The sequence below is a fragment of the Tachysurus fulvidraco genome, chromosome 21, assembly GCF_022655615.1.
Source record: "Tachysurus fulvidraco isolate hzauxx_2018 chromosome 21, HZAU_PFXX_2.0, whole genome shotgun sequence".
Classification (NCBI taxonomy): Eukaryota; Metazoa; Chordata; class Actinopteri; order Siluriformes; family Bagridae; genus Tachysurus; species Tachysurus fulvidraco.
Window position 1 is genome coordinate 10,729,524 of NC_062538.1, and position 20,517 is coordinate 10,750,040.

The 20,517-nt window shown below is 36.2% G+C and overlaps 3 protein-coding genes across 5 annotated transcripts; 1 reads left to right on the forward strand and 2 right to left on the reverse strand.

Moving 5' to 3' along the window:
- Positions 1 to 842: 842 nt before the first annotated feature.
- gpat3 (glycerol-3-phosphate acyltransferase 3) lies at positions 843 to 10,217 on the reverse strand. 3 transcript variants are annotated; one of them, XM_047805603.1, is made up of 13 exons: positions 10,066 to 10,217; positions 8,788 to 8,982; positions 7,980 to 8,046; positions 6,660 to 6,954; positions 5,730 to 5,804; positions 5,508 to 5,597; positions 5,333 to 5,426; positions 4,601 to 4,716; positions 4,370 to 4,425; positions 2,905 to 2,990; positions 2,661 to 2,789; positions 2,501 to 2,580; positions 843 to 1,989 (listed from the first exon to the last, which is right to left on the reverse strand). In XM_047805603.1, the coding sequence occupies exons 2-13, from the start codon at positions 8,932 to 8,934 to the stop codon at positions 1,899 to 1,901; spliced, it is 1,326 nt and encodes a 441-aa protein (XP_047661559.1). In that variant the 5' UTR covers positions 8,935 to 8,982; positions 10,066 to 10,217; the 3' UTR covers positions 843 to 1,898. The 3 variants fall into 3 exon arrangements, with proteins under 3 accessions (XP_047661559.1, XP_026995764.1, XP_047661558.1); XM_027139963.2 differs by having other exon boundaries at positions 10,042 to 10,194; XM_047805602.1 differs by having other exon boundaries at positions 9,794 to 10,176.
- A 2,149-nt stretch (positions 10,218 to 12,366) lies between these two features.
- On the forward strand, positions 12,367 to 17,189 carry abraxas1 (abraxas 1, BRCA1 A complex subunit). Its single transcript, XM_027139964.2, has 9 exons — positions 12,367 to 12,864; positions 13,274 to 13,364; positions 13,500 to 13,536; positions 13,619 to 13,685; positions 14,289 to 14,485; positions 14,569 to 14,688; positions 15,667 to 15,748; positions 15,829 to 15,943; positions 16,432 to 17,189. Exons 1-9 carry the CDS (start codon positions 12,778 to 12,780, stop codon positions 16,818 to 16,820), a joined length of 1,185 nt encoding a protein of 394 aa, XP_026995765.1. The 5' UTR covers positions 12,367 to 12,777; the 3' UTR covers positions 16,821 to 17,189.
- A 1,059-nt stretch (positions 17,190 to 18,248) lies between these two features.
- On the reverse strand, positions 18,249 to 20,473 carry mrps18c (mitochondrial ribosomal protein S18C). The gene is made up of 6 exons (XM_027139872.2): positions 20,325 to 20,473; positions 19,136 to 19,191; positions 18,979 to 19,062; positions 18,828 to 18,885; positions 18,689 to 18,748; positions 18,249 to 18,380 (listed from the first exon to the last, which is right to left on the reverse strand). Exons 1-6 carry the CDS (start codon positions 20,395 to 20,397, stop codon positions 18,304 to 18,306), a joined length of 408 nt encoding a protein of 135 aa, XP_026995673.1. The 5' UTR covers positions 20,398 to 20,473; the 3' UTR covers positions 18,249 to 18,303.
- Positions 20,474 to 20,517: the final 44 nt, after the last annotated feature.

Genomic DNA, 20,517 nt, shown 5'->3' on the forward strand with positions numbered 1-20,517 from the left:
ACTTTACAAGGGTCTATAAATTAGCCTGCTTATCTCGCTAGAACATCTCTAATTTGGCAGCACTACTACTGACCACATGAAAAGAGTTTTACCAAGTGGGTGAGCAATGGAACAAAGTGACGTAAAATTTCACTTGAAGCAAAGCAATTTTCCAGTTATCTATAAAAGTGATAGACAGCTGCGTATTTTTCTTTTTTTTATGCTTTTTTTATGCACGGCCAGTTACAAATGACCCAGGTTCCAAGATAAATATTTATCTTCTATCTAACTGGACAATTTTAAAGGACCAGTTTGTGGAAAACTTGCTAGATGGAAGATTGTTGGTTTAGGTACAGTAGCACTGATAAAAAAAAAAAAAAAAAAAAGCCAGTAATTCTACTATCTGAAGCCATTTACATGATTTACACTGCACAGTCATCTATAACTATAGACAAAATGACATTAACTTGATAAAACAACAGTTCCATAGGTAATCACTTTTTTCTACTGCATTAGACTCAGGTTGGGAATCGGGCCTAAATTTTGAAGTTTAATTTAAAACTCAGATTATAATACAGAAGAAAAAAACATCAGCACCAGAAATTAAAAAGGAAAGGAAAATCAGCATTTTCCATTGTACCGCTGATATCAGGAGGTAATAAAAGCTTTTATTAATTAGAAATAATAAATATATAGATTTTTCTAGTTTGTGCCAATTTCGTAAGTGTTTGAAAACATTTTCCTTTCATGGTTTAGAGCGACCTCTAGCGGTCTCGTAGAATAAAAGCCAAGCAGGCGTTTTTTGAGTGAGAACAAGCACTTAATGAACTCGTGGTAAGAAAAGTATGTGTGAATACATAAGCTGTGGTCACAGGACAGACGTATTTATTACATAAGATTCACAAAATGCTCTGAGAAAAACAACAACAACAACAGCACAAGATGTGATTTAAAAGAACATGTGACATTTAAACATTTTACAACGGAAATCATGATGTTTTTTTTGCATGAAATGAAGTGTGTGTGTGTGTGTGTGTGTGAGAGAGAGATCAGAAAGCAGCATTTCAGACAGAATTCACTGAATTTGAAATCGATAAGAAAATAGAAAGTGCTCTTAAAAATAAAAAAATACACACTCAGCATTAAAGAAATGGATGGATTCCGTGACGTTCTTAAAGTGATTGTTAACAAACTGCAGTGGAATAATAGGAATTAAACACATGGGTGTGTGCACTTGAAGGAAAATTTAGGTAACCCCAACTCCAATAGATAAATAAAATTGAGCAGCAAAAAACATGAAATACTCGAAAAATTGTCTAAAGTTCCTTGTGCAAATCTGTCTCTCAAACCCACAACCAGTTCTTCAGTGATGTCATACAGATGTGCTCATGTAGCTTCATGTTGTACACTTGGTAGTCTTATTGGCGACTTCTTAGCAACTAAATTTGTTTCAAAACGTTAAGATCCATAATGTTAAGAATAACATTACTTTGCATTAATTTTTTTTTTTTTAATTAAATCACTGTTTAATCATAAAGGCACTACACAAAGTGCCCATTGGAAAATCCAAGCGTTTGTGAAGTAATGTTTCCACTGACTATCTGCATCTACAAAAAAGGTTAAAGCAAAGACTCAACTTTGCTGATGATAAAAAAAGTCCACTTTGTAAATTGCTGCTAATTGGAGCAACTATACTGTATGCAAGTCTATGTGTGTTTTATGCTTGTGGGTCTTTTAAAAAATATAGTAGACACAGAATTTACCTGATTTGTTCATATCTGATGCCTAAATAAATCCCAGTCATTGGGTTATAAGAGTCTATAAAAAGGTCTATTGACAGTGATTCTATCTAACCGTCAACTCCGTTCACTCAGAGTCCAGAAGAACGAAGAGAAAACATGGACATTTGACTTTCTTGTCTAGTCTTGTCCCACAATCATACTGCTGTACATTTTCTGCTGCTCCTCTTTAAACGACTGCTTTACCTTCTCTCGCTTCAAGCCTCCGTCCCTGCAACACAACCCACGCAAGATTTAAACAAGACTTCAGCAAAAAAAAAAAAAAAATTCTTATCCCATTCTTATCTTATCTAGAAAGTCACCTACTTTCAGGATCCACACAAATGCCAAAATGCACTTTAGTTATTATGAATAAACACACAATTTATATATATATATATATATATATATATATATATATATATATATATATATATATATATATATATATATATACCTAATTATATAATAAATTCTAAAATGATTCATTAGCATTCTTGTGCAGTAAAATGGGTCCAAAGAGAAAGTATAACTATTTGTGGGTTAATGTTAACTTTCTGCTGTCTGTCAGATAACAAAATCGGTTCATGAATGTAATAATTTTAATGCTCAAAAGTATTATAATAAATAAGCACAAAATACTTAAAACTGATATACTGCACATTCCAAGAGTAGCCAGAACATTTATAACACTGTGCTGTTGTCATTGCTTTATTATTATTCTGTATTCGGTGTAGTCTCACCAGAATAGATCCACCAGTCCCCCCTGCAGTGCTATAGCTGATTTCACTCTGTTGGCGAATTGTACAGCATCCTCTCCATCCTAATAAAAGAGCCAATCAGAACTAAATGTTTTATGAGAATCTAAGTGCTCATTTCACTGAACACATTTTCCATTCCTACCTGTCGATTCATAGGTGGAAGGTACCAGACGTTACATACTATGGCCCAGCTGGTCATCATCCTCAGGAGGTAGCTCACCATGTTGTACTTTGCACTGTTCCAGAAAGCATCTCCAAACTGGGGGTCATACTGAGAGAGGGACAGAGGACAGGACATGGAGAGAGATGTGGATATCAAGGTGTCAGTAACTCATCTTTAATCCATTAAAAGGAGCTAAAACAAAAAAGTGTGCGACTGAAAATACCTTTATTGCTACAGGATAAATTGTCCCTCCAATTTCAAAACTCCCCTTTTTGAACATCATGACAGAGGTGTTATTGATGCAAGTTCCTGTTGTGAGGGGAAACCGAAGACAAATATTTAAAAAAAAAAAAAAAAAAAGGTTCAGGGGGGCACGGTGGCTTAGTGGTTAGCACGTTCGCCTTACACCTCCAGGGTTGGGGTTTGATTCCCGCCTCCACCTTGTTTGTGTGGAGTTTGTTTGTTCTCCCCGTGCCTCGGGGGTTTCCTCCAGGTACTCCGGTCCTTGAACTTGTTAGACGTTCGTTGTGAAACTCAGTCATTTCATATTAATGACTTGAAAGAAAGAAATCCAAACAATTCACAAAAGGTATTAGATGTAATTATTACACTATTTAGCTGTCATTTTGTTATTTTCACCTTTCTGCAAGCTAAATTCTTGCACTAAATTTTACTCAGCTGTGCCATAACTTTTTTCACCCCAACATACACACATGAATAGAAAGAAAAGTTAAACTAGTATGGATTGCCTATAGTAGGACCATGACTTTGGTCATTGCCACAGTCACTTCACAATGCTTGTGCATTTTATTCTGCTTCCAACACATCAACTTCAATAATGGACATTTCTCTTGCTGCCTAATATATCGTACGCCTTGATGTGTGTCGAATGATGTTATTCTTTTCACCTGTCAGTGGTTTTTATGTTATGTTTGATGTAGTTGGCTGATGCTCTGCAGTTTTAGACAATAATATGGCTGATTCCATTTCTATCTTTTTACATAGACAAACTGTCAGGAAACTACGTGGCATGGAAGATATGGCCATTGGCCATAGTTCCAGTGCAAAATAAAGAATTCTGTGTCAATTAAAAACAGTGTTGTCCAACTTACAGTACTTGGAGCAAAGAATTTACTGTTTACTCATCTGTATTACCTCAATGGTTCATTTATTTCCTCCCGACTACGCAGTCCTTCAGAGCAAGAAGTCAGACCTTATTACCATTTTTTAGCCTTTGATATACCGCACAATGCAATAATGCAGCCAACTACAACCCAAATTAATGGTCTTGGGAAAATGTTTCCAAACCTTTCAGGTAGAAATGCTGAAGCAGCAGTTTTGAATAAAGCAGCCACCTGCAATTACTGCACTATAAAGCTGCTCTAATCGATCTCTGAGAAAAAAAAAATCTTTGGCCAAACTGTCTTTATAGGCTGCTGACTATAAGTAAAATAGATGATCTGAGAAGAGAAAATGGTTATTCTGACTGTCCTGGACTCTGTAATCATCAACCAACAATTCAACACTGTCTGGTTAAACCCAACAGTAAAGTGTCCGTTTTCACTGTAATCCCCACCTTGAAGACATTTGTTTGTACCACTAAAGCGAATCCAAAATCATGTAATTAAAGGTGGTCTTGGTGTAAACTAAATCTCAAAATATATTAAAAAGTCTTTAAAAGTCTTTACCTTCTGGGAAGATAAGAATAGGCAGCTTGGTTTTGTCAGCAACATGATTTCTCAACCTACAGCATAAAAAGGAACAATTAAAAAAACAAACAAAAAAAAAACACCTATTTCTTGTGTTTGTGTCATTAACAGATCATTTTACAGCAATACAGCATTAGCGTTGTATCTATAAACATTGCATATAGATAACTCCTGAACTTGTTGACTGTTCATCATGATTTGTTTAGTCACCTTTTGGCCACTGCATGTCGATCCTTCATCTCTGACCTCTCAAACCACACGTGTGGGCAGGATCGTGCCATCGCCCTTTGGATGACCCCCATCATTCCGCCATGAACCTGACCCACCTATTGACAGAAAGATAACAGACAGCTTCAATAGTTGCTCTATACTGTATACTCCTATATACTCCTGTTTCTTGAAACAAAGTTCTGCTCCTTAAACCTGCATGCTCATTTTCTTGTCTTGCATACCTAGCATGTTCTTGTAACAAGGCCTGCAAACATTTAATCCTTTCATTTGAAAGTCCTCAACTCCCTGCTTATTTATTGCAAAGTCTATATTGATCTCGATGCCTGCAAGCTTCTACTGTATTTCTATCCTGAGGCCTACATTATTCTACTCCTTTCATCCTGATTCCAACTAACTCCTATCATTATTAGGGCTACAAGCTTCTGCTCCTGCCACATGACCTACAATGTCCAAATCTAGAAATCCTGAAGCTCTAAGCATGTGCATCTGCCACTTTGAGGTAAACAAGTATCTTTCCTGCCATTGGGAGACCAAAAAGCCCCTACTATGGCCTCAAAAAAAGCTCTTACCATTGTTCTGAGTCTTAAGCTCCTGCTTCCATTATTAGACCCACACTCTGCTGTTCTCATTCTGAAGCCACAAGCCAAAAAATAAGTAATGCTAAAACAGCATAGGATTAAAACCCAGTTAAATCCCATTTGATAGCCTTACCATGGCATAACATCCATCATTCGCCAAAATGACAATGTCGATCGGAGAGGTGTGGTTTGCTACACAAATTCCCCCTTTCTTTGGGCGATTTTCTCTGCAATAATAAACATACACATCAGAGTTTAGTAAGAATGTGAGTAAATCAATTATAGAGGGGTTTAAAATTGTTACACACTTATTGTGGTAGTGGATGGTAGCTGAAAGTCCTCTAGCACAGATCCTGTAGCACGTAATGTGAATCAGATCACTGGTCCAGTCTTTCACACTAAAGAGACAGATTTTACTTTTAGCACATACTCAAACTTCATAGCAACCTAACTGTCCTGACAAGGAGCGTATTAGTTCTAGTTTAATCAGGACAAAAACACATTGTTCATATTATCTAAGCATAAATTACCTGCTGCTGGGTAGCAGACCTACAAGCGATGTGCCAATCACTAGCCAACTCAGTCCAATAACAGCCAAGGTAACCCTGTTTGTTTAAAAAATACCAAGTGTGATAAGACATTTTATGCAAATTTATATTTTTAAAAAAATGTTTTGACTAAATGGCTGCAGATGTACTGCATAACTAACTGATAGGTTACTTAAAATAAAGAGTTATTAGCCAACACAGTTCACAAACTTTTAGTGCATTAATGTGTTTACTCAATAAGACGTACATAACAAGAAAAAAGGTACATTATGATTAAAAAAAAAAGAAAGAAACACCAAAGCTCATGAACTAAAAACAAGGCAGTCAGCTAGCATTAAAAATAATGATGTTCTTTCAGCTGCTCCCTGTTTGGGGTTGTCACAATGGATCACTTGGTCCTCAGGTTTGATTTGGCACAGATTTTAAGCCAGATGCCCTTCACGACGAAACCCTCCCATTTCTTTTATCCAGGCTTGAGACCAGCATTGAGAGTTGACCCCTAAGTGTCTGGGTTAGTTCCCTGTTCTGGAATTGGACATGGACTGCGGCAATGAGAGTAGGACCACCAACGGACTGCAGCTAACATTCGTGATAATACTGTATATGATAGTATTTTTAAAGCTCATGATGTTTTCCTTCTGGAAAGCACATTGTGGTCAAAGTTATAGATTTAACAAACTCTGTATTTAAATATAAATAGTTTAGAAATAGTTTAGTGATACTTTATTGATTCAGGATAGTGTGCACGTGTTAGACTTAGAGGTCACTGGCATTTCAACATGTTTGATTTGTAAATTTCTGTGTCCTGTCCTGAATATTAAAATGTTATATTAGTCTCTATTTAGTGTACTATGTAGAATCTGATAGAGAATATAGTAAAAGATAGTAGCTTTTCCGTCACAGGATGCTCACCTGAGTGGAAGGAGAACACAATATCGAATGAATACTCCCAGACCCCATATGATGGTGAGTCGCACGCTAATGAAGTGGAAGTTGTTGTTGGTGCGAGTCAGAAGGTTCCAGGAAGCCAGCTCTTCAGATGTGAATCGCTGAGTGACTTCATCCTCCACGATGGACTCAACACCCTTCTTGCAAAAATAAAAGACATCAGAGAGTGTGAAGTCCCCACCGTTGACAGGTTTCGGATGAGATCTACGCAGGTCTCCAATCTCTTCTTCCATAGAGCCATCGTTCCTCTGGATAATTCCTGAAATGACCAACAATCCTTACAACTGCGACCAAAAGATCAAAGATTCCCTATAGCAGCATGAAGGGGAGTCACCAGGTAGCAAAAGCTTCATTTAATAAACATGCCATGTCTGGTAGACTACATTTGGGGTGAAGAGAATATTAATTGAGTGGTTTAATGTAAGATATTATTATAATGAAAAAAAAGATACTGGAAGTGACAAATAGAATATTAAGAAATGAATGAAAACTGATGTGTGGTCTTTCTTGTGATGTTTCCTTTCCTGCTCACTGAGGTTTTTTTCTTTCATATGCAACAAAACTAATCCTATCTGGTTTACTGTGTTACAGGCATCCTTTAATGAAACAAGGTCTCTGGAGATGATCAGTGTTTCTCAAGCCGGTTAAAGTTCAGCTAAACTTCAAATCATTGACTTACTGCATTTGTTTGTTGTGGAGTATTTCCAAAAAACAAACAAAAAAATGATTGTATCCTCATTTACACCACATGTATATTTCCCTAATATAAATTTGTTAGGAGTTTAAAATGAACACGCTCCAGATTAGAAATGTGCATCATTTCTGTGAGCCTGTGGGATCCAGAAAAAAAAAAACAGTCGCAGTTTATACTTTCAAAACTCAAATTCAAAAGATTTTTCAGAAATACTCAAAGCAGCCAATCTGGCACCAACAACCATGTCACAGTTAAAGCCAGAGTTTCATGTGAACATTAACTAAAGCATTTGGCCACTATCTGCATGATTTATGCACTATGGTTCTGCCACCTGACTGGCTGATTAGAAATACATGAAGGAGCAGAAGTACAGGTATATTCCTATTAAAGTAGACAGGCAGAATATATACAAATTAATATTAATATACAAATAACTATCATTTATGCAGCAGCACAATGCAAAAAAAAAATCTTTGAAAGCATAAATTATGCTGTTATCTTTTAGGGTTTCCCCCAGAGGCACAGTTGTCATAAGATGAACCCTTAGTGTTCGTAGGTCTTATTTGTTTTGCAAACATAAACATTCTCACCATTGGGGAGATGTGCTGGCAGTTCAAGCCGTTCCTTTTGCCCTCTCTGAATCCTCCTGGTGGCCCACTGCCAACAAAACAAGTTTATTTTTGTGTGACCTTTAACAATCCACACACACCGGGTATAGCATATTACATCCATCAGATATAGGACAGCTGCAACAGATGCTTTATGGAATCATTCATGGTTTGGAAAAATACTAGTAGCCCACTATTCCTTGTTACTTAAATGTATTCGATAGTCAATCAGTCGAAGTATGTTTGCTGTCTGATGACTGCTCCAAGGGATTTGCTGCTAGCTAAGCAATACAATCTTGAATATTTTTGGAGTAAATCTCTGCCTTAAACCCCAGGCAGTTCTTTGGTGATGTCACACAGACATGCTGAAGTGGATTAGCACACATTTGTCTTTTACTGTATAAACATGAACTAACCTTCACGGAACACTACAATGTAATGCCATCACTTTTTTGTCTTTTTTTCTAAGCTTATTATTATTTAATGCTGAAATCATGGTGCATAAACATATCATCTGAAGCAAAGAAGCTTATATTGAGATTCAGCCATTTATTTTTGGAAAAGATTTTGGCTGATACAGACATACATACAAACAAGCATCATTCACCCAGTATGTCCTGGCTGACTACATATGGGGTAAAGGGGATGATGTGAACATTTTATTTTTGGCTGAACTTTAAGGTCTAGGGTTATTCTGGATCTACAATGAAACAGTAGACTGGTGTAAACATCTGAAGCAATTCGCTCATTCATGTTAAATCAAAAGCTCCTGAGATGTTCTCAGATTTACCTTCAGTGTTCTGACAAGCACCCTAATGTAGAGATCACTGAAGCCAAGTGAGACTCCAAACATCGCAGGGAACATGATGAGCCCCATCACTGCATACAGCCATACCTGGAGGATCGCAAACATTACATCCCAGCATGTAGTCTCCATTTTACTCCAGGCTCCAGTCAGTGGTGGAGCATGCTAGGGTCAGCTGACCTGCACAGAAAGAGAATAACCACATGACTTTATTTCTATACAGTTTTTAATATCTAGCTAATGAATGTCATATAAGTGATGCTTTTGTACTGGTTTGTAGTGGTGTATAGTATTAACCTAGCATTATATAGGATCATTGTTACAAAGTGAGGTTCTAAACATGTTTGTTGCTTTGGAAATGAGATACACTTGACTTATAAATATCTGCTCATCTCTGATTATGTCTTTATGTAAATGTAAAAACACAGTGTTGCTCTGTGTTTATGTTCTGTAAAGCTGCATTGAGACAATGTCTATTGTAAAAAGCGCTATACAAATAAACTTGAATTGAATTTACCAGTAATTCAGTGGATCTAATTAATTTCTGTGCTATTCATCCCTGGTGACAAAAGTGTATTAATATTCACCCTTTAGGTTGGTTGGTGAAAAAATTGTATTATTATTATTTGATTATTATAAGTCATATATGTAATTGACTGGTCAGTACAATTCAGTAGGTATAAAATGTTGCTATGTAAAGATACGATTTCAATCTAAACAGTCATCAATTCACCATCAAATCTAAATGAGGTCATAAACTGGCAATAAAAATGTTGAATACAAAAATAAAATAAAAGAAAAAAAGAAAATAATAATGAATAAAATAGGCCTCGCCAAAAATGTGTTCAGTAGTAAAGTAACATGCATAGAATGTGTGTGAAATTAATTTCTGATCATTAGAGGTTCAGTGGAATAATTTTTGTTTTTAAATCATAAAAGTCCTTAAAATAAGTGTGTAAATCTTTAGGAGAATCACGAGTAGACTTCCTACCTTCAGCTAATCCCTCTTGTAAACTGATAAGGTTTTGTGGTTTCCGACGACACGCCAAGTTCACGTCAAAAGCTTGTGACGCGTTTTTTACCATCTTGTGCATCTTATAACGAATATTACACCTTTTGAATAGACCTCGTGTTTTATGTTGAGTTAATCAGCTGATGTTACAAACAGCTACGTTGTAAACCATAACGTCACACGAACATATACAGCGTGGCAAAAAAGAAAAAAAAACAAGTTCATACCAAAAACTTCTAACAGTCGCCTACCGGAAACATTTTCATCCTTCATGCCAGATGTCTGGTTTAGCTTTAATTTCTCAGAGGGTAAGTTTTTAGTCTAGTCACAAAGTTCACGTCAGACATTTCAACATTTTCAGCAGTATGCAAGAACTGAGCGCCTCCCCCTATTTCATCACTAATGGTTTCACCCGTCCACGATCAGGTTAGGCCAGCTGGTGGAGCTGCATCATAAACTTTATTATTATTATTATTATTACTGTTGTTGTTGTTGTTGTTGTTGTTGGTGGTGGTGGTGGTGGTGTTGTTGTTGTGTTGTTGTTGTATTATTGTTGTTGTTGCTGTTGTTTGTATTATTCTCAAAAATCTAACTTCCTTTAGTAGTACTATATACATCTAATAATAATCTAGAATTTTTATTCTGTTAATTCTTATTTCTTTTATTATTCGTTATTTCCTTTATCATTAATTATGTTTACCTTCTGCTTTATGTTTATGTTCTGTAAAGCTGCTTTGAGACAATGTCTATTGTAAAAAGTAACAAATTATATTTAAGTATACAAATAAACTTGAATTGAATTGAATTGAATTGAATTGTTGTTTTTATTACATATATTTCTAGATTTATATAATTCATTTATTTTTGCTGTACACTGAGAAAATTCTAGTTGTAGTCGAGTGGAGTTTGAATGTTTAATTTTCTTATATTTACATTGAAATATGTTAAACAATATAGAACTTGACGCCTTTTGTATGAAACCAAACCAAAGTTTGGAAAATGTGAATGACAAGATCCAGTGCGTAAGATTCAATATGTCACAGTCCACAATCCACTAAAGAAGACTTAGAGAACAGAAATAAAGAGGACATACCACAAGATGTAAAAAAAAAAAAAACTCTTCAATATTAAGAATCAAAGACCAGATAAATAAAAAATACAGATATACCAATTTAATGGAAAGACAAAAGTGTGGAGACAGAAAATATCTGCTCATGATCCAAAATGTCATGGGTGATGCATGGCTGCTTCAGGAGCTTCAGGAACACACTCGATTATCTTTACAGATGATGTAACTCATAATGCAGCATATCTGCAGATCAAATCTACAGAAAGATTGTCTTCCAATTTACAGATAAAGGCATCCAATCTATTTGGGAGGAACTTCATCAAATGCATTTGGAACAACACCCAAAACAGCTAAAAGAACCTGCAGCATAAACCTAGAAAAGCATGACCATGTGTCAGTGGGTCATTGTCTTTATGCAAGAAAAAGCTATGCATCCAAATATTAACTGCAATTTACTTTACTTGCTATGTGTTCCGATACTTTTGGAGATTTAAAGAAAAAGAAAAATAGATAGTCCACTACAAAACGTGTTATATTTTAAAACATCTCGATGTAAATATCAGGAAATGAAATCTGAAACTTTTGGACTATCTTCTCATATTCATATTTTGATCTCCAACCAAATGCTTTTAGCTTAATAAATCTCATATTATGATTGTTGTTCTTCTTTCTGTTGTTATTGTTATATTTTATACAAATTCTAGGCATTTTGTATGTTGTTATGCCTTATTTATAACCTAGACTTAGACATAGAAATCAGGTTACTCCAGCTAGGGGATTTATTCCTGAAAGCTAGTTATTTATTTAGTGCAGTGTGCATGATAAAGTGGTTGGGACACCTTGGCAATTGAGCTTTTTTGTCATGCAATAACCAAACAAAAGTGAAATGTAATTCAGGATTAGGTTCACAAGGAGAAAATGGGATCTCATATATATATATATATATATATAAGATGATATACAATCTCTCTCTCTCTCTCTCTCTCTCTCTCTCTCTCTCTCTCTCTCTCTCTCTCTCTCTCTCACTATATATATATATATATATATATATATCTATATATATATATATAATTATATATATATATAAATATATATATATATATATTGGTAAATTGCGGGTTTGTTTGAGTATACTTTATGTTCACTACAAGTGTGAGTTTGATTGGGATTGTATTTTTTGTATTTTGGGGCAGTGGTGGCTTAACTGGTTAAGGGTCTGGGTTGTTGATCGGAGGTTCAAGGCCCAGCACAGTCAAGCAAAGTCAACCACTGCTGGGCCCTTGAGCAAGGCCCTCAACCCTCCTCATAGCTGCCCCTGCACTCTGACCCCAACCTCCTCAGTTGGGGTTATGTGAAGAAAAGAATTCCACTGTGCTGTAATGTATATGTGGCGATAATAAAGGCTTCTATGCCCCGTTCTGTTCTGTTCTATTCTATTCTATTCCATTCTATTGTATTCAGATTTTCTTATATTTTTAAAATTACTTTCCTCTTTAAGGAAAGCTTTAATCTCTTTGCTGTCGTCCATTAAATATAAAAAACAAGTGAATTTAAAAGTTTGGTCATTAAAAATGAGCATTATTTTCATAAATTGAAGCAATTTTTATGGTAATTCTCACACACTATATATAGCTTGTAGTGTAAGATACAGATACAGATGTTACTCCGAGCCACGTGGTGGCGCTACAGCAGAATCAGTGTAAACAAAATCGTCATCTGAGTGGAGACAGTAGCTCTAACACTAAAAGTTTATGAAGATGTCTAAGAGTGAAGCAGAATTGTGTCCTGCGAATATTACACTCGGTTAGCTGTTGTTTAGTCGATATTCGCTTAGTGTTTATTTTTTAGGGTTTATAAACGACAAAACCCGAAATATACTGCATAAGGCGTCGTTATGGAGGAATACAGCACCACTGTGAGAACATCCGGATTCGTTTTAAGTTCATTAATGTTTCAGCATCTGAACAGTGACCGTGATGTGGTGAGTTTCTAACTCTGTTATTACAATAAAAATCATTTTATTATAATCATGGTTAAAATCAGGTGATGCATGTTAAGCCACAGGACACTAAATAGACGTCATGGTTCACATGACTTACCATAACAGATAGTCGGTTCAGAGTCGACTCAAAGCTCTGTCATCATCATAATACAGTAAAAAAAAAATCTTTTACAAAAATATGATTGAAGATTTAGATCTGTATTGAGCAAGCCAGAGGACCAATAGCAAAAACTCAGTCATGATGACATGAGGACTCTTCTACATGATACTCAAGATTCTAAATCATTACTCTTCCGAAATAACAGTATGAAGTGTGTTGAATTGTTGTTCAGTTTGAGTATGTTGTGAATAAGCGTCCTGGGTTAAAGTTTTTGTCTGGGTCATACAGGAAGGATTATTACTCGGTGAGAGTGTCGGAGAGGAGAACAGCAAAATCACTGACTCCCAGACAGATCACATACAATTTGTGCACACAATAAGTAAGTCATTTTACCACACACCTGTCTTCGTACACTGAGCTGAGTAGGTATAAATCCTATGATGGTCCATTTGGAGCTGATAAAGGGTACAAAGCAACAGATGGGTTAAAGTTAGTAATTATATTTCTTTTTCAGATATTCAAAAGCACATCACATGCAGGAGTACTCACAGGTATGTCAAATCCTTTCGGTACTAATCCGTATTAATGCTGTTTGATTATTTTGTGTAATGGTTCTTGCTCTTTTTCATTTAGCTTCTACAACAACACCTGTGAAGTGGACAAAGAAAAGATTAGGCAGGTTCTGTCCAATCTCAAAGAGGTATCATGAGCATTATCAGAGCCCTTTCTATACACTTATACACTACATCCACAACCAGGACAACACATAGGACTAGACCTTGGACTTTTTCCGGACTTTTCTGCACAACACCCAATACTTCAGTTAAATGTTTACACAACACATATTGCTTATAGTGTAATAAAATGCACACATCTGCACCTTATTCTCTATTGTCATACTGTTTTGCTACTGATCTACATTCATATATATTATATAAAAAAATACATAAATATATATTTTCCTTTTGCCTGTGTAATTCTGTTTCTATTTGTAGTTTTATTTAATTCTATTTTTAGTATTGTATATGGTTTTGTCACTACATGATGTTAAAAGGGTAAATGCTATTGTTTATTAAATAAACAAACAATTAAATGTACAATACCAGTCTTTAATAGATAAACAAATGTAATTAATAACAAATTGCTGCAGTTTAAGGGGAATAAAACACTCTGAGGTGTGTTGTTAAAGGAAAAGAATCAGATTTGGGATGATTTACATTTTCATTATGATTCTTTTCATTATGTTCCATAATTATTATAATAAGGTATCATTAACAGGTTTCCCCTCTTGTTTTGAGTACAGGAGAACGTGATTGGCTGGTATCGCCAGAGGAGGAACACCAGTCAACAAATGACTTTAAAAGAGCAGTTAGTCCATCGTAATTTGAGGAAGCTGCTGCCGTACCAGGAACTCGTTTTCTTGCTGCTTGCACCATACGAGGTTACATCATCTCACTCCACACACCGCCTCGAGTACACAGCTTTCATATGGAATGGCAGGTCAGGACAGCCCCACTGAATACCGCCATTTGTACAGCTGAACACTTCAAACTTACAGTATGTCTAATGTTTTTGTTCTTCAGTCAGTACAGTAGTATCCCAGTCTCAGTCAGCAACCTGGGAACACTGGAGCAGCAGGATTACTGGAGAGTCTCCGCTACCTGTCCTTCTCTGAGCCACTGCCAAGCCATAAAACAACACGGGTGCTTTAAAAATCTAATTATTGTCTCTTTTGGTGCTTCGTGCAGGTTAAACTGAGCCCAGGTTTCACAATCACAGGAGCTATAACTTTAAGAAAAAGGGATTCTGACCACAAACAATGGTGGAATTTTCTGACTCTAGGAGAAAAGATCTAGATGGACAAACAGGCAGCAGTGTGGCTTTGCTCACATTTAAATCGGTGTCAAGACTTGGAGAAGTAGCAATAACGGCAGTTATCGGCTTGTTATAGTCAATTTTGTCCAGTAGGTGGTTAAGAAATTTGTTGCAATGCTTGAAGATGACATCCAAGTTTTCTCTCAATGCGCAAAGTCATCACCGAGATACAGCATGACTTTCTGTTTGGCGGCTTTGCTGTCAGGTTCGTTAGCAAACCGTTTGAAGTATTCAAAATTCTTTTTAATGTTTGTGAAGCTTACTCTGAAAATGGGTGATGATTGGACAACATTTTTAGGAGGAGTAGTAAAAAAAAAAATGAGATAAAGAAAAATGTCATTTTTAGGTAATCACAGGGTGAATTGGAAGGGTTTTGATGGAGTGCTAAATTTGGTCAGAATTCCCATCTCTTTTTTTTTTTTTTGGGCTGCCATAGACATCTTAGCTCAAGAAGAACAGAACAAAAATCATCTTGGAACAACAGAGTGCCTACACATCATCACTGCTTGGCCCCCTAATAATGATGTGATGTGTCTTTTTATGTGATAAAAATTGTTTGCTTTGGGAAGTTGCTGTTGTAAGGGAGGAATGAAAATTCAGGACGTTCTCTTTTATGAACTTTGGTGATAATTTGTAACCTTGTGCCTCTTTGTTGGTTATTTACCTTTTCTGGACTCCTCATCCTCCTTATTTAGTTAATAATTGCGTTATCACACATACGGAGAGTGAGACGAGGGTTGGCCATAGCTCAAATCTGTTTCTGGTTGCTCTCTGTGCCTTCAGTTTATACTTTTTTTCTCACTTAGAGCCAAATTCTTCTCAGAGCAGAATCTCAGAGAGGTGGAAAATGTCAACGACATGAACGACACTTTGTTAGATGAAATGAAGGTAACTGTTGGGAAGGTTTTCTTTGTTGTTCATTCAGTACACACAGCCTTGCTCCTAAACATCGAGATGTTTCTTTCCAGAGTGCGTGTGTGAGAGTGGAGAGGAGCGAGCGGCGAGTGGAGAAGCTCCAGGCCGAGATCGCCGAGCTCGCAGAGGCCGTCAGAGAGCGGAGGAAAAAACAGCAAGAACACGATGGTGATTCTTTCTAGAGTTTCGTGTGTCTTAGATTCGAGGATTATATTCGAAATAAGCTTATCATATCCTAAAGACTTTCCCATGCCCAAAACCTTTCCTTGCAGGCATGATAATTATTAACCTCTCCTTAAAGAAAATGCTTCATAGCATTGATTACACGTTTTTAAATGTCTGTTTATGTGCAGATTGTACCATCCTGTCCCTGTGAATAAGCTGCTACTATTGAAGCAATAACACATTGACACTGCTGACAGAGCTGCTGTTGTAGAAAATGATCAACATTTTCTGACCAATCAGAATCCAGAATACAACAGTGCTGCGGGAGAATAAAATTCAAAGAAAAAAGAATACAACTCCAGTGTAGATTATCTTGTTAACTGAGCCGTGATGATGATGATGATGATTATTATTATTATTATTATTATTATTATTATTAGCAGATACCTTTTAACTCCAGTAACTCATCGCAGAACCTTGTTGTGTTTTAGCTAAAGAAAGTTCTGCTCTTGAAGAACCCAAGGAGAACATCCTGCTGTGTGCAGCTCTGAAAGCGCTTTTCCCCAACACACCGTCTATGCGCAGCCAGACTCTGAGTGTCGAGGGTTCGCCTGTACTGCAGTTGTCCTGCACCGAGGACCACGGCATCAACGTTCCCACCAAATTGCCACTTCTGTTGCTGCAGTGTGGTCATGCTGTGAGAAAGAGGAAGATGAGCTCAGGCTATGGGCTGAAGGGAAAATGTCAGTCCCCAGGCATTGCACGGACAGATAAAAAGAGAAAGGTGGACACTGAGCTGAGCGAGCCGCTGTCCCAAAGTGGGTCTGACACGGAGGTGGAGGTGAGCAGCCCAAACCAAAGCAACTCGCCGGTGTTTTAAAGACTTGTTTATATAACAAACAGTCTGGTGTGATGAAGCATAGCCACTGTTACCACCCTGTAGTTGATTACTTTCCTTTAACAGCACAACCCTGAGGGTTTTATTCCTTTTATACCACTGCAATTTGCCAAACATTTCATTCATAGCCAAACATTTCAAGTCATTTATTAGTAAAGAATGGCATTCTATTTATTGTTTTATAGCTACATTCACTGTTATGGAATGTCCTCAATACAAGGCACTTCCTACTGTACTTCCTGAAAGCACTTGTGATGTAGCAGCTATAAAAATATTGTTTTTGTATACATTTAAATGTGTAAATATTTTCTTAACGTATTTACTGATTAAATTTTTTTTGTAAATTTGTAATGATTTTCTTTTTCTAATTCTAATTTTCAAACCTGCCTTTCGTTCTGTGTAGTTTGTTGACTTTTAGCCTGTGAGATATATATATATATATATATATATAAAGTTAAATTAAATACACTTAATCATGTGCCCTTATTCTTTTATTAAAGATCAACTGAACTGTTGCCTGATCCATAATGAATAACTTTTATGTATTTAATTGTCTTTTCCATTTAGTTGCATTTAGAAGTAGTGCAATGATGTGCGTGTGTGTGTGTGTGTGTATATGTATGTATGTATGTATGTATGTATATATATATATATATATATTTTTTTTTTTAAACAGCAAAACAAACACGTTTCATGTTTATGCCCAGTTACTAAAATACGTAAATGAGGTACTAGAGGATAAAAAGGTGTACTATAGCAAAAATAGCAGCAATTAATGCTTTATTCTGATCTACTGAAAACTTTCACCTGAAGAACATTAAGGTCCCTACCAGGTGCTTTAATTTGGCCTTTTTTTTTTTTTTTTTAATTAAATGGTGTTTGAACTATAAAATGTCAGTCAATATGAAGTCAAAAAATAACTTGATGGAGAAAACGGCAAATTAGAAAAATGCTAATTTATCCCAAAGGTGGTATATTGGATATTGGCTTTAATAAAAACAAGTAATTAAATAAATAATATATTTTGAAATGATTAATAGGGGTAAATGAAGAAATAAACAATATTATTAAGACATTTTGCAAACTCGATGTATTTGTTCAAAACAACTAAGACTACATCTGAGATATTTTAATCATTTCTTTTATAGTGGGATTGGTACAGTTCAGGCAGGTTATTTTATGTAGTACATTTACAGTACATCACTTCCTGACTGGGTTCAGGGCTCAGACACACACTCCCAGTAAAAATGTAATAAACGCAGGGATTTGATATCACTCAATGGGTGAAAATGTATAATTGTGGATACTTTAACAATGTGATTGTATATTATGTTTTACTTTGTAGCTTAAAAGCTTGTTGGATCTTTAATACTGCCATTAAGAGTAAATAAGATAAATAAACAACAAAAATACACTGAGGTTTTTATTGGGTTCACTAGTTAAGCATAATTATGATGTTCTCTTGCTACTCCATGTGTCGGATGTCACAAACGTTGGGGTCTTTGATAAACTGTGGATCTTTCAGTGTTACTGACATGAAACCTGTTGAAGAGACAAAAATGATCACTAACTTTTAATGAGAACTTCTAGCGTTCAATAAAAACCTTCAATTGAATGTTTTATTCTGCAAAATATCGCATCGCTCAGTTGTTTCCAGTCTCTCTCTCTCTCTCTCTCTCTCTCTCTCTCTCTCTCTGATTCTCAATATGCAGTGTAAAAAAAAAAGCATCAGTTACAGCTAAAACTTTTAACTGGTTACAATTTATGTTCAATGAAAAATAATACAAACATACAAGAATAAAAGGTTTTCAGAATCAAAAAGGAATGGAAGGAACAGCGATTAGCGTTACCCATTGAGCGAGCTCTCTTGATTGCTTTTGTCACCTCTCTCTGTTTGCGACCACACAAACCTGCAAGAGATACATTAAAACTGTAATCTCGTTAAATAGTACACAAAGACGCATTCAGAACACGGCAGTAACGCTTCACCTGTGATGTGCCGGCCATATATTCTGCCCGTGTGTGGCGAGATGAACTGCGACAACAACTGCACACAATAAGTATTTGTGTTATATTCCACACGACTGGAGCATAAAAGAAATCGTAGTTTTAGAGTCGTTTTCAGCCTCATACGACTCACCTGGATGTTTTTATAATCCACTGTCACGCTGCACAGGATACAGCCTTTCTGTGGTTGTTTATATGGGTTTTCCATTTTAATGGGCTAAAAGAAAAGAGATACTTAATGACTGGATCCAAGCGATTTATTTATACATATACAGAAAGAGATTACTCACCATATCATTTAATTTGTTCTCTTGTTGAATGGTGGACAGACTTTGGAAACATTTTGCTGTGAATTAGAGTAATTATTTTATAGGACAATGATATAAACTAATGTTACATATCTGAGCTAATTAATGAGTCAATTAATTATGATACATAAATTTGATCAAAAAGAGACAGCTTTTATATAGTTGAATATAGAAACTTCTAAATAAGCTTATTTAGATCAAATTAACACAAAGAACTAACTGAAGTATAATGTATTCAAACAGTATAATGTATTCTACTGCGTGGTGACCTAGTGGATAAGGTGTTGAACTACCCATCATAAGGTTGTGAGTTCGATTCCTACAGTACGTTCACCAAGCTGCCACTGCTGGGCCCCTGAGCAAGGCCCTTAACCCTCAATTGCTCAGTTGTGAATAAGAGTGTCTGCAAAATGCTGGAAATGTAGTACAGACCTTAATCGGATATAACATTGGAAAGTATTGAAGATTATCTGAACCCTATTAGTGATATTTGATTTAAGAATAAATGACTGTCATTTAATTTATTAATTAGTAAATATCTAAAGCAAATGGTGAGCGTCTTTTCAGAAGATTTCAGTGTCCTGGCTGTTTAGAATTAATAGCACGAAAAGGTTTAAACAAGGGGGAAACTCATAAAACATATTATATTATTATATAGCGAGAGACAGAGAGTGACAGAGAGTGACAGAGAGTGACAGAGACAGAGAGTGACAGAGAGAGAGACAGAGAGAGAGAGAGAGAGAGAGAGAGACAGACAGAGAGAGAGACAGACAGAGAGAGAGACAGACAGAGAGAGAGAGAGACAGAGAGAGAGAGAGAGAGAGAGAGAGAGAGAGACAGAGAGAGAGAGAGAGAGAGAGAGAGAGAGAGAGACAGACAGAGAGAGAGAGACAGACAGAGAGAGAGACAGACAGAGAGAGAGAGACAGACAGAGAGAGAGAGAGACAGAGAGACAGAGAGAGAGAGAGAGAGAGAGAGAGAGAGAGAGAGAGAGAGAGAGAGAGAGAGAGAGCAGAATTTTACGCACTATATAACGCACTTATAATAACGAGGCATTTAGGACTCAGCCATGAACTAGAACGAAAGACAGCTAGCCAGGTGGATGGAGTCCTATAATAGGAATATATATACCACTCCTTAAGTAATAAAGTGTTGTAAATATATTTAATACCTGAAATGTTTGACAAAATTCCATGTTTTGACAGAGCTGCCTGGACCACTCGATAATGTGAAAGGGCAAGCATCTTCCAGAGCAGGATCAGTGAGCCGCCATGACACTTCTTCCTCGTCTGTAAACATGATGAAATCGCCTCGAGTTTAATTCAAGTACCGCCATCTAGTGTCGTTAATTAAAATTGATTTGA